Genomic DNA, 13,622 nt, shown 5'->3' on the forward strand with positions numbered 1-13,622 from the left:
GCAACTTTTACTTGCCAAAATGCGCCAAATGTCCTGGGCACTAATCTTTTTTACTACCAGAAAATGAAAAACGTGCGTGTCATCACTCAAAACTTCCTTTGCTCGTGAACTTAAAGCCAAACAGTGCGGCATATAGCTACGAGGATGGACGACTATGAAAATAGAACTTCCCAGTACGACAGCATTTGCATGACTGGTAGGGAGGCTGTAGAATAGCTGAGTTAAAGTTAGAGATTATAGACCAACGAGGTGACACTCATAAAGTACTCACACAAGAGTTCAAGATACGGGAACCAATACTAAAACTGTAGTCTTTGTATAATCAAGGCTTAAAAAATGCAAATAAACATGTCGGGTTTAAAAAGAGAATCCTGAAACGAACTTTTATGGACGAAAAAGATCAAAAACCTAAAACTTTTTTTATTGATTACATAATTTATTATGTAATTACAGTTGCAGGAATTTGATTGGTCAAACTTTTGTCAGTGTCTTTCAGACAAGTTTGTCACTTTTTTTTAATCTTAGCTCATTTTGTATATTGTGTATAAAAAGTTTAAATCCTGATGCACAAATTGTGCAAAAACGTTTGAATTAGCATTTTGAAATTCTTATCAAGACTAAAAATGAAGTCTTTCTGCCCGGTTTGAGATGGGGATATCCAGTCAAAAATCATGTATGCAGATTCTCGAGACTCTTAACCTGATGCCTGCTTAGGATATAAATTCATATCTCGGTTTGTTGCAAGTTATAAAATTGGTTTTTTGAAACGAACAAGTATTTTTTTTTCAAAAAGCTACAGATTGCTTTGTTAGTATAATCAGTAGTCATCACAGAGACTGTAAGAATCAGCGCAAACAACAAAAAAAACTCTTTTTTGTACATACAGTTTTCGGCAAATATGGCAGTGGTTGATTTACTGCGCCAATAATTAGCAATTCGCTGTAGTGAGAGAATGGGGAGGGGTCTATTCTCATGATACGCTGAATAGTTTTTCACAAAATCCAAATCAAAGTTAGAAGAAAATTAAATGCTTAGCAGTACAGCAAAGTTTTGCTTTACAATTTTTGCAGATGTACCATAGTTTTTTTAATATATATATTTTAAAATTTGGTTTCATTTTTTTTCCAATACCTGACTTCGATATTTGAAAACATGTATCTGGTTATTTTCCAATTGATATGGAATATCTGCTTATTTGCTTTCTTTTGCGGTTTCTGTATAATTTTAACTACTCATTTTTGATTGACTGAAATTAACCATCATTCGGTCCCTCCATCACTAAGGACGCCTCCAGAAAATGGCACTTAACTAACTGATTTTTTGTCTCAAATATTGATATGGTTATTCGGCGTCCTCTCAAAAATTGCTCTAGATTAAGTGCTCTTAATTGAGTTTCAATTAATTAAGGGCTTATCCCTGCCTATCTCGCTTTGGCTAAACTCTTCTAATTATTGACTATTGCTAAACAAGTTGTGTAGAATTCATCCGATCCATTTAATTGAGCATGTATCAGAATCTAGCTTATCGGAGCAGCAGAAAGGTATTGACCCATTACTCTTAAGGTGATATAATTTTCGAGCCTCATTTTCAAGCAAGGCGCATAACTTTGAATATTTTAGCAGCCTTTAGAGACTACAAGTCTCACGCTATCGGCATATAAGGTTCAGGCTATCGGCCTACTAGTCTCAGTTTAGCGGGCCATAAGTCTCAGGCGATTGCCTGACAATCTTTCAGGCTATCGGCCTACAGATCAAATATCACGCCATCGGCCCAGAAGTCTCAGGCCATTGGCCTACAAATCGCAGTCTATCGACCATCCAGGGACTATCTGACAACGCGATGTTTAACTCTCAAAACTTTGTCGAGGTTGAACTTTGTATGATTGCAGTTCACCATTTTTGAACTCAAAAAGACGGCAGAGATTTTGAAATCCAATAGGACAAAATTGATTAATCTATTTGCCATACTTAGAAAATAGCAATTTAAGTGTTGGTATTTGGAGAACAATTTTTTTTTGAAATTATGGTCGTGCAGAAGATGGTTACACTTCACAAAATTTTCTTACACTTAACTATTTTAAATATCCTGTGTTACAATTGACTACTTAGTTAAAAATAACTCACTTGACAATGGGTTACACTTAACTATCAACTTTATTTTGAGCTTTTTTTAGTATATCGAGCAAGTTAAAGCTCTAGTTTTATCGCTGCCCTGAAAGCGAAAAAATGATCGGCGTGAAATTTGTAATAACTGTTTTTTCTATTTTGTTTAAGAGTCGATGAACGTATTGAAGACTCTTATATAGGTCGTGATGTTTTTTTCACGCTCAAAATTATATTTTTTGCGGTTTAATGTTTTTTTTTAAATTTTACTCATTTTCTTGTTAATTGATTTTGTGCATCCGGAGCAGAGGCAGAAGTGTTTGTTTTTTGGGCATGTTTTCTGAATTTTAATTGAAATTATTGTAAAATGTTTTTTTCTGACTTAGTGGTCATCTGTGTAGAATATTTGAGTTTCGTTGCATTAAAAATTTTTCTGTAGCGGATTTTAGTGGATTTTGAAAACGATGATTTTTTTCAGCCGTGATCTGAATTTGTGATCCGCCTTCTATTCAATAAAGGACAAACCGTGGGTATTCACTGAAATTGGGAACTAATTAACGACATCTATTTTGGGTAGCTAATTATAAGTTAAATTTTTAATACCGAACGTTACTCGCTCGAAATTGAACTAAAATTGAAACTAAAACTGGGTCAATTTGTTGAAAATTTGTTCAAGTTGTTCAAATAACGACTGAAATGGCCTTAATTTTATATATCACTTGAACCATTCCTATGATTATTTGTGTTATTATCCGAGTCATTTCGTATCGAGGGTGATTTTCAAGTTATCCCTCTCTTTCTTTGTTTTTTTTTGCCGTTTCGTGGAGCTGCACATTGAGGTTTTCACTGTTTTACGAATTTCAGCTTTACCTCTGGCTCAATTTTTCTTACTTCAACGCAAATTTTTATAACGTTTGCAATCAGCAAGCATTATCATGTCGGAAAGTTGACTTGTTTGGAGTTAACAACTAGTTTAACCAAATCAGTTGAATCACTTGCTCAATCAGCTGACATGCTCAATTTTATGAGAATTCAAATTTAACTACTTGGTAGAAACTAGTTAATACAGGGTAGTTTCAGTGAAGACTTGAGTTTTCTTAAATGTTTTTTACATAATTAGTTTTTCGGCTAACTGGTGTCTGTTCAAAGATTGTCGGCCTTGTTTCTGCTTCGTAAGTTTTTTCCAGATGCTAATTTGTATTTCAAATGTCTTGCTTGGAATGTTTGCATAGAATACCTGTTTGATAAAAAAGGTATTATGAAAGTGTAAGAGTTTTGTATTTTTTTTGAGACGCTTTGGAAAATTTAAATTCTTTTTGCAAAAATAAATATATTTTTTTTTCTCAAAAACCTTTCAACCGATTTTCAAAAAGGACATTGATAGAAAGCCCGCCTACATCTTTGTGTTTATGCAAGCTCCCTGGTCTCTTTTGGCTTGACCCCTTAGTCTACAGCCTTCGTAAAAGTCTGTGGGGAATATTTGACCAATATTCTTAGTTTTGTTTTCTCAAAAGCTAACCTAACAAATCCGAGTTTTTTGTTTCAATGAATAGTGAGGATTTGAAAATCTCCCCACCATAAGCGCTAAGACCAAACTTTTGTTTTAAAAAAATGGCTCTCGGGATAGTTACAATTTTAATTTTTTTGACCTTTTTGTTTTAAAAAAAATCTTTTTGACTTTCCTCAAAAACTAACCTCTCAAACCTGAGGTTGTGGATTCAGTGGAGATAACGGGCAGTGAGAAGTTCCCCTGCATTAGAGGTTACTCTCAAATATTTTTACACAAAATGTTTTTGTCCTCTGAAATGTCAGTTGTTTGATTTTTGACCTTTTCGAAATTTTATGAGTTTTACCAAAAATTACCCTCTCATATCTGGGATTTTGGGTTCAATCCAAAGAACGGGTCGTGGGAAGGACCAACTCGTTTGATTGCTAATCTACATTTTGAAGAGTTTTCTAATTTATCAGCTGAAATTGCAATTCGATTTACAAGACAATCAGAATTGGTTCTAGTGAAAAATCTTCCAAATAAAACAGAAATTGAAAGGTTTTGCATTCGGGTTGGTCCAACAAAGCTTTCAATTCTCCTATGAATTAACCCAAAAAATTGCTTCGTAACAAATATTGAAATATCGTTTGTGCTGCTTGCATAGCAACCGGCTATTCTTGTTGCTTTTTGCATAGGCATAATGTCTAATAAATGTTTCAGAGGATCAATGGGAATCTTTGAATACATGACTCCACTATGGAAGATCAAGCAGGGAGACAACATGCGCTATCTTTTGTTTGTTGAGAACTGGAACTATCAGCAGAGACCACGTGTGCAAAGAGTGAGCAGACCGAAACGGCCTGAGAAGGCGACTGAGTTGGGATACAAGCCGCAAGAGGGCTACTTTATTTACCATGTCCAAGTCAGGCGAGGAGGCAGGAGGAAATCGAGACCGCTGACTGGAGACTCGACTGGGCCAAAAGCGCACCAGCAGATGGCAGAAACCAAAGCTAACAGGTTTTTTTTTAAAATTCTGAATGAAATAAGAAAGAAGTTTTGAAGTCAAGATTGTAAATATGAGCAGATATATCCTTTTGCTTATGTGGATTTTTTTCACGGATGTTTTATCATTGTGTGGTGAAAACCGTGGATTGGGTGGGCTAGAATTAATTTTTTTCTTGGTTTTTCAGTATAAAGAAAGCGTCGGTTTCATGCGTCTAATGGACTTAATTAAGTAAAGAGCGAGATAAATGACCAGAGCATTGCAGTTTAAGATCAACCTAGCTCAACTCTAGAAGTCTATAGCTTCCAAATTTGGCGTTTTGCACAGTAATTGGGAGTTTTGATTATAGACACGTGAAGACTTTGAAAGTAATCGACTCTTACTGGGTGAGTCAAGATGGAACCTACAAGTACTACGAAGTTCTCATGGTGGATCCCTCTAACGACAATGTCATGCGAGATTACAACGTAAAGGACATCCTGGCGAGACGTAGACGCGAGAGAGCGGAGGTTGCCGGACGCATGATCAATAACAACCTCTCCCCTCCTAGAGGTAGATTTGGGGGTCGTGGTGGGGGTTTCCCTTACAGGGTGGGCTACCAAGGGGGGTACCCAGGAGCAGGACCATCTTCCAGGTATAGTTCACAGTCTTCGTCATCATCCAGAAACCATTTCTCTGCTTCCAGATCACGTGACATTAGGTCAAGTTCAAGTTACAGTCAGCGAAGTTCCACAAAGTGGTAGGTAGTGTTTAACTTCAGTGAGACGACTGGTTTAACTCTGAAATCGGACCGCGAGAAAGAAATCGGCTGTTCAAGAAAAAATGTATGCCAGGTTGAAAAACTATAAACTATAAGTTTTCTTCAGATGGTGATCTTGCTCAGCTTAAGCTGAGCTTCGATGTAGAATTGATCAAGCCTGATGCTCGAAAGAATAAAAGGGTGCGTCGAATTATCTGTTAAACCTCTGTTCATTATTTTGTTAATTATTCTCTATTGAAAATTTGAAATTTCTTAAACTTGGTTTTAATTGTTTACTTAGATGTGCAATATTTGGTTAACTGCAAATAACTGTGATTCTCTTTCAGATGATTTTTTGTTGATGTGTTGAACTTGTAAATGAGGCGGAATTTGAAATGGCTTTCTCGGGAGTATTTCTAAATATAGTCGTTTTGCTGGTTGTTCTTCGAGTGAAAATTGTTGATGCAAAGGAAAAACCCCTACGGAATAATGAGCCCATTGAAAGCGAACCTGTTCTACCTGAAAGTGGGCAGTTAGATCAACCCGACGAAGACAAACATTTCAATGCTTTTGTCTCGACATTCCTAACGAAAAGGAAGGAACAGAAACAGATCGTACAATATATTAAAGGTTGGTATGTGCCGTCTTTGATGAGGTATGCTCTTGTTTTAAGCATTTTAAATTCTGAATTAGCCTTATCGTTGTGATAAACTTCATCATCATTGTAATTCATCATCATTTCCAGCATTGATTTTTTACTGGCACACTTCTGGATCTTTCTACACTTTACACAAGTCGACAACCATGCTTTTCATGATACTGATTCCTTCTCAAAACTAACTTATGTAGAAAAAGATAATTACTATCTTCAGATATACAATCCGAACGATATCACCAAATAATTCTGGTCCAAATACCGAAGGAGTCAGAGCTCCTATCGATTTTGTAACTATTTCGGCCGATACACAAAACTTGATTTTCTGTTCAAATTCTTTTAGCTGAATTCGACTCAGAGAGCAGCTCAAAGAGGTGAGGGAAAAACGTATTTTTTTTTTTGAAAAAATCGATTAAACAGTTTTTTTTTAAATGGTTTGTTCAGTTGGCGGTAAAGACACGCAAGTTTGCCACATTTTTTAAGCCTCCATTTAGCTTCTTAACTTTCCATGCGTAATTTCTGTCGTTGAGAACAATCTTTCCAATCCAGCTGAGTTGGGAACATCAGAAACCAAATCTAGTGCAACATCAACCAACGCTTTTTCGAAACCTAGCCTCTTTCCGCTTTTCCACCATGATAACGGTTTTACTTTTTTTGAAAATAACTTTCATTGTACGGTTCTTCTCGAGTCATGTACTTAGTGACCTCTCCCATGACATTTTCGTCAATTGAGCGATTTTCGTCTTTTTTGTGTCATCAGCGTCTAACTTTCTGCCCGATGATTAACAGATATGCGGCAAGAAAAACGGGAGTCAGATAATCATCTCTTATTTTTGCTACAAAATCTTTAAGATGATCCGGTGAAGCATTTTAGAGATCGAGATAACATTCCAAGCAGTCTCCCAAATGAATTGATTCACTCTGAAGGTTGTTCAAAGCTTTTGTTTTAAGTTCAAGAAAGGCCAGCAAATTTTAGCATTCTCTCCTCAGCTGATTTTCTTCGGTATATCGGTATACTTTGTCCGTGCTTTTTGCAACAGTGGGAACGCATAAACGCAATGGATTTAAAATGCTTCTCATAATGAGCGATTTATGGATTTCCATCTGGTTTCAATAGGCATTGGTGGCTTTGGAATGCCGAGTTAATTCAGTTCCGCAAGTGCCAAATGATTATGTCGCACAAATTTTGCTACATCTGATACTTTGGTTGTCACCAGTTTTGTTTCGGTCTGACTCGCAATGTCTTTTATCAGCAAATTGACGGCATGGGGCTGACATCCACAGGTTTGAACAGGTTTTTCAGACAAATTTTTTGTTCATTTTCAATTTATTTGCCGCATCTTCAAATACGAGACAAGATATGACAACTCCCCACTGTTCCTCGTATTTTGTGATTCGCGCTTTACCAATTTCAGGAAGGTTTTCGGCAGTGTGAGACGATCCCGTTGTATCCAATAAATCAGCCAGATAAGAACGATTGGCTGTTGAGAAAGCCACTTCTCTAATTGGGTTATTGGTGACATTCGACGATCCATCATTAGACAAAGTTGCCGTGAATTCATTTTGCAACTTTTTATTTGTCAGTCTCGTAAGTTTTGTCAAGAAGATGGCCAGCAACTTGTTTTCTTCCAGGAATCGACATGCCTGGGCGCAACAGCGTAATCAGCTTCATTTTCAACTGTTCGGAAGGGTGGGTTCATAGCTATAATAGCACGGGTAATTTGAATTTCAGTTTGCTTTTGAGAGGAAGGTGCAGTAGTTTGTTCCGAAATGACCGACTGCTTGAGTTTTGAGGGAATCGGAGTAGCCTGGTCATTATTTTCGCCGTGTCGTTTTCTACCTTCGCATCTCCCAATTGTCTTTCATTCGTCGTTCAAGCTTACTGCATTGATATTCGCATTTGGTGCATCGTGTTTGAATAAGCACAAATTTGTTCCATATTGCATCTTTGTTCGACCCATTTGTTGACCTGAAAGATAAACGCACATTGAAACAGTGTAACAGAAGTAAGTAGTTAGTGAATGAATGAATGAAATTGAATTAACAATAATTACTGAGCAACATACGTAAACGTCATAATATTCAAGCAAACAACCGCATCTAATTAAAGACTGTAGTGCAGTTGGGAAGGGAAAATGCTAGTTTTTTACGATAAAAGTTTTAAATTGAAAAACAGTTTTTTCTTTTCTGTTTTAAAACGTGTTTTTTGCCTTGTTTGAAAACATGTCTTAAAACATTCCTAGCCCTGGAATTCATTCTAACCGGAGGTCCTTCTTCAATGAAAAACTTTATCTATTAAGTAAGTATAACAATGTTGAGCTCAAATCAGTCTTTTTTCAGGATGGCCTTGATTCCTTGACGAGCGAAACCCATGAATCAGTTGATGCAACTGGTGTTAACCATAACTATGTTTGATTTAGCATTTACGTGCCCAAGGAATGTGGAGTTTGGTTTTTTATACATGTTAAAGCAATGGAATTTCATCAACTCCATGAGAAATACAGTGAAGCAAACTATTCAGGTAAATGAATTGCGGAACTCATTTGGTAATTTAATCAAAGAAATTAGAAAGAAAGTTGACTTCCGATACTAGGAAGTCAAGGAAAGTTGACTGCCTAGACTTCCTAATTAAAGAAATTAGAAAGACAGTTGACTTCCTATACTACAAAATTAGGAGGGCGTCTTATAAATTACACAACCTCCTCTTTCAATGCCCACTAAATCTACTTTTCTGAGAATTGATACCAATATGTTCCAGTTCAGATATGTTACTCGCAGAGAAGTTATTGGAGCGATATGAGTGCTTCCCATTGAAAAGTCTTCAAGATCCAGTAAAATACCTCTTTGGGCTACATACCATCCTCGAACAGAAATTGAGAAATCTTTGTTTTGGACTAGCACCCCTTGATCTTGTAAATTCATTGCTAAAGAACGGACAGCAGAAAACAATCGTAAAATGTGCATATTCAGATTGGCTCAAGTTTGAGCAAGGTGTCCCTCAGGGTACTGTACTGGGACATTTGTTGTTTCATTTAATGATTAATGATTTGCCAGAAACTCTAGCCAAGTCATGTACTCTTGTAAGGTTTGCCGATGACACAGAAGCAAAAATAATGAAACCCAGTTTCAACAAAAAACTACCATATTTTCACTCAAATCAATTAAATATCAATGTAGTCAAAACTCAGTTCTTCTTTTTTCGGATACATCATAAAAAAACTGATAGAAAACTACAAATTACTAGTGAGAAATTATCAAGTATTTGAATCTATCAATTTTCAGTTCAAAATCATTCTTGAAACGTAAGTAAATAACGCTCTCACTTAGAAAAAAAGGAGATGGCGCGGAAAAACTTTAACAACTTCTAGTTTAGAACTTCCCAGAATTATTAGATTTATGAGATTTTCCATCTTGTCCTCCAGTTTTCTCAAAGTGGGTCGTTTTTGCAAAAAATTTCAACCTTAAAAGCTTCTATGTTGTTTTAACGCGACGTATTTTTTTTCGAAATTCGGAAGTTGATAAAATATTCACACTTCGACACTTTTCCAAATGTCTGTTGGTCATGGTTTTAGGAGTAATGAGTGTAGTGAAGACTTAAATAGGTCTTGCTGATTTTTTTCACGAAAAAGTCTTAAAATTTGTTCACGCTCAATTTTGATTTTTGGCGCTTTGACTTGTGATTTTTATAAAGTTCAATGAATTTCCATTGTTAAAAAGAAGGCAAACTCCACTATCGAACAGCAAAAGTGTAAAGGTCACGAAAAACATGATTGACTTCCGATTTTGAAAGTTGAAATCAATTATCAGATTTCCCAGCAAAATAAAAGTTGATCCAGCTTTTTCAAATTGGGTTATTCTTGTCAAAAAAGAGCCAATCGTTAATCGTTCTAGAAATTCAAAGAGCTTAAAGGGCATCTATTTTTTGTTGAAAATCAAAAGTCGATATTTTTTTGAAGTCTGTTTTTTATGCTTACTTGTGTTCATAACTCTTTTTCAATCTTCGATTGGCTATGTTGTTTAATTTTCGTTGTGTCGTTTTCCCGCTGATATTTGTGAAGTTGCGGCATATTTTCAGTATATTTTTGTTCCTATTCTGCTTAAAGGTTTTTAGTTGTTGGTTATAATGGCTTAGTGGCCTCATAAAGCGCGGTTGATCAGCAAAAAGTTTTCTGTGTGCGTATGTGGTTTTAGGGAGAGGGAACTTAAATTTTTATAGTAGTTTCAAATTTTTTTCCGGCATGAAGGATTTCTGCTCAAATATTTGAGGCTTTGTAATTGATTGGTAAGTTTTCTTCCCATGCTAAGTTCGCAAGCAAAACTATCTTCATACACTTTAATTTTGTATAAGCCTCATGTTTATAAGTCTCACTTTGAAATGGGGATAAGATAATGAAACCGTATTTTGTCCTAATTTATAGTCCAAGGAAAAATGATGATTGATAATGTTGAGTTTCAGTTTTTGTTTCTGAGTGGTTTATCGTGTTAAAAGTAGTGAACGTAGTGAGTACTCTTATCTAGGTTTTGCTGTTTTTTGTTTGTTTTTCAGGAAAAAGTCTTAAATTTTGTTCACGCTCAGTTTTGACTTTTCGCGTTTGATTAGTGATTTCTTTCTAAGTTTAGTGCATTTCTGTTGCTAAAAGGAAGGCAAACTCCAATACCGAACAGCAAAATTGTAAAGGTCACCAAAAACGTGATCGACGACTTCTATTTTCGAAAATCGAAAATAATCTGTTTTCCCAGCGAAATGAAAGTTTTACCTATTGATCCAGTTTTCTCAGATTGAATTAATTTTAACAAAAATAGTGTCCATTATAAATTGCTCTTCGAATTCAAAGAGCTTCAAGGTCATTTATTTGTTTCTTCGAAATTTACAAGTTGAAGATTTTTGAAAAACAAATCGTATTTTTTTCAGTTCATTACTTTTTTCCAACTGTTAGTTGGCTATGTTTTAAATACTCAAGATGTTCGCCGATAATTTGACTCTAGTGTTTTGCTTTTGTTTAGACATGAGGAATATGAAAAAGCAAGAAAACTTCCTCAAGGTCACTTTAACAGCTCTTTTCAAGAGTCTGAAGAAATCCCGCCAAACGCTTGACGACAACAACTACCAGGTCGGAGACTGGCCTGAAGGTCCAACCGGTAATTCCGGAGATACCGATTCCAGCAAGGTACTGGAAATAAGGAGTGCTTTGTCATCGGTGCTGGAGAATTTTGCGTTATTTTGTGACCTGGTATTGTTTTTCCCAGACTACGTGCAAGCGAGGATGAAGTTGAAGACGTTTAGTGGGGAGAAGAGTGCAGATCCGGCTGCGGAGACAATAGATACAGATACGCCCTCGACCATTATTAAGTAAGCGAAATCTGATATCAAGTTGGCCTATATATTGGTTCTGATGTTTGTTAAGATTTTTTCGCTGGCGATAAGTGAGCGTTATCAAACTGGACTTTTTTCCGGGTTAACAACTAGTTTAACAGGATCTTTTGAATCATTTGGTGTCTTGGTTCACAATGAATTCAAATTTCTGAGCGTCTCCGGCACAGTTAGTCTGGAGGTAACGAATGCGCCGGGGACACCAAAGGTTGTGGGTTTGAAACTGACCGGACCTGTTTTTTTTTGTTTCAATCTGGAAATAGTCCGTTTCAAAAAAAATTGTCGACTGATGATTGTCTGCTGATGTTTTGTCGGTTTAGTTGCCATATTGTACAATTTTTTAAAGTTATTTTTTCACATTATAGTTTTACGTGTTCTGATTTCACTCTGTTTTTGCTGTATGTGTTTTTTTTTCTAACTTGACCTCGTGTATACGTATATATTTTTGTTTAAAAATTTTATTCTGCCGGTATGATTTCGGCCTATTTTTTATCGTCTTCGTGATCTAGTTTCAACGAAAACACATTTTTAAGGCTCATATCTGGATTGCTCAAAATGCTAAAATTCCTAAAGAATTATAGTTCAAGTTTACAATTTTTTTTTCTTTTTTCGGCTTGATAGGTTTCGGCCTGTATTATATCGGCTTATTAGCCTCAGATTGCATCTTTCGACGAGCCGAATTTTTTTTTGTGATCGTCTGCGTTTTGAGGCTGAGGGGGTACTTAATAACTTTTTTTATTGTTAATTTTTTATTTTCATTTTTTGGGCTGAATAGGTTTCGGCTTATATTGTATCGGCTTAGTGGGCTGATAATGTTTCATTTGACGAGCAAATAAAGTGTTTTGAGGCTGAGGTGGATTAATTAACTTTTCAGAAGTTTGAAATCTTGTTGATTTTTTTCACTTCTGACTAGGTTTCTGACGAGGTATTTTCGGCTTTGTTACCACTAGGTATATTATCTTCCGATGCTTATTACACATTTTATTGTCTTGGCATATTTTCGTTTCAAAACTAGCTTTATTCATTACATAGATCTAGTTTTTCGATCTTTTCGATTTTTTTTAAAAATTTTTTTGTATCGCAAGTAGAGGCGTGATAATTTTTTTTCAGGAAAAGTTATAAAATTTGTTCACGCTCATTTTTTTCTCAAAAAGAAATCAAACAGAAAAAGTGTAAAGGCCACGAAAAACGTCAATGAGTTCTAGTTTCGAAAGAAGATTTTAATTTTCAGATTCCTCAGCGGAATGAAAAATTTTACCTAATGATCCAGTTTCCTTAAAATCTTTATCAAAAAAAGTTCAACAAAAGCTGTTCTTGAAATTCAAGGAGCCTTAAAGGCATATATTATTTCTTTTGAAATTCGCAAGTTTAAGTTTTTTGAAAAAAAAAACAAGTCCGTTTTTTTTGTTTCCTTGTGTTCATTGGCTCTTTTCCAACTGTCTGTTGGCTATGTTTCTACTTGAAACGCAATATAATCTTGTATCATGGCTGTTTTGTTATACCTCGAATTTTTTGATATCCAATAGTTAAGATAAATGCATAAGAACAGTTTCTCATTTCGTTAGATAAACTTCTTGAAAAATGGTTAGCTTTCTGCAGCTCGCCGTTGAAAATCTTAATAAAACCAAACCGCAACACTTAAATTCTTTATTTTAATCGTAGCAAAAACAAGCTAAATGCGGGCGAATAGCAGAAAAGTCGGTTTCGCTGTTGAATATTAGGTATGTCACTGCTCGATAATTCTGTTCAGGTGGGCTGTGATGGTAGCTAACATAGATCAGTTCCTCTTCTCAGAACAAGACAGAGAAAGAACCAATCTAGCTTTGCAGCAACTCAAGCTCATTCCGCGCGCCGATGACTTCGTTAATCCGAACTCAAAAGAGTTCAAAGTTGAGAAGCTAATGAAAGACTTGGAAAAGGACAAGACAAAAAAAGTTGGAAAGACATTCGAGAAGTCTCAAGCGAAGAAAAACAAAGAAAAGTTTGAACAAAAACGGAAGTTGACAAAAAACAGCAGAAACAAAAATGAGCTCTGAATGATATTTTGGTTCAGGTTGCTTTCATTTGAAATATCGTATTAAAGCTATCATTTTTTTCTTAAATCAATTGCTCAATTAATGATTCTGTTATGTATAAAATGTTTTTCAACGTAAACTCTATTATATCATTTGTAAAAACGTATCAATACAGTGTTTTGACTAATTCGAAGTGCATTCAGGAGTGTTGAGCGAAATATCTTAAGCTCTATGCCAATTACGATAAA

General features: G+C 35.6%; 3 protein-coding genes across 3 annotated transcripts in view; 2 read left to right on the plus strand and 1 right to left on the minus strand.

The window, feature by feature from the left end:
- The window catches only part of LOC134846876 (uncharacterized), a 144,575-nt gene that overhangs the window by 125,491 nt on the left and 5,462 nt on the right, over positions 1-13,622 (minus strand). The gene's annotated exons all lie outside the window — the stretch shown is intronic.
- On the plus strand, positions 4,292-5,684 carry LOC134846810 (large ribosomal subunit protein eL15-like). Its single transcript, XM_063864205.1, has 3 exons — positions 4,292-4,608; positions 4,944-5,228; positions 5,681-5,684. The coding sequence occupies exons 1-3, from the start codon at positions 4,292-4,294 to the stop codon at positions 5,682-5,684; spliced, it is 606 nt and encodes a 201-aa protein (XP_063720275.1).
- On the plus strand, positions 10,973-13,548 carry LOC134846880 (uncharacterized). The gene is made up of 2 exons (XM_063864291.1): positions 10,973-11,338; positions 13,110-13,548. Exons 1-2 carry the CDS (start codon positions 10,995-10,997, stop codon positions 13,393-13,395), a joined length of 630 nt encoding a protein of 209 aa, XP_063720361.1. The 5' UTR covers positions 10,973-10,994; the 3' UTR covers positions 13,396-13,548.

This window comes from Symsagittifera roscoffensis, chromosome 5, assembly GCF_963678635.1.
Source record: "Symsagittifera roscoffensis chromosome 5, txSymRosc1.1, whole genome shotgun sequence".
NCBI classification, from domain to species: domain Eukaryota; kingdom Metazoa; phylum Xenacoelomorpha; order Acoela; family Convolutidae; genus Symsagittifera; species Symsagittifera roscoffensis.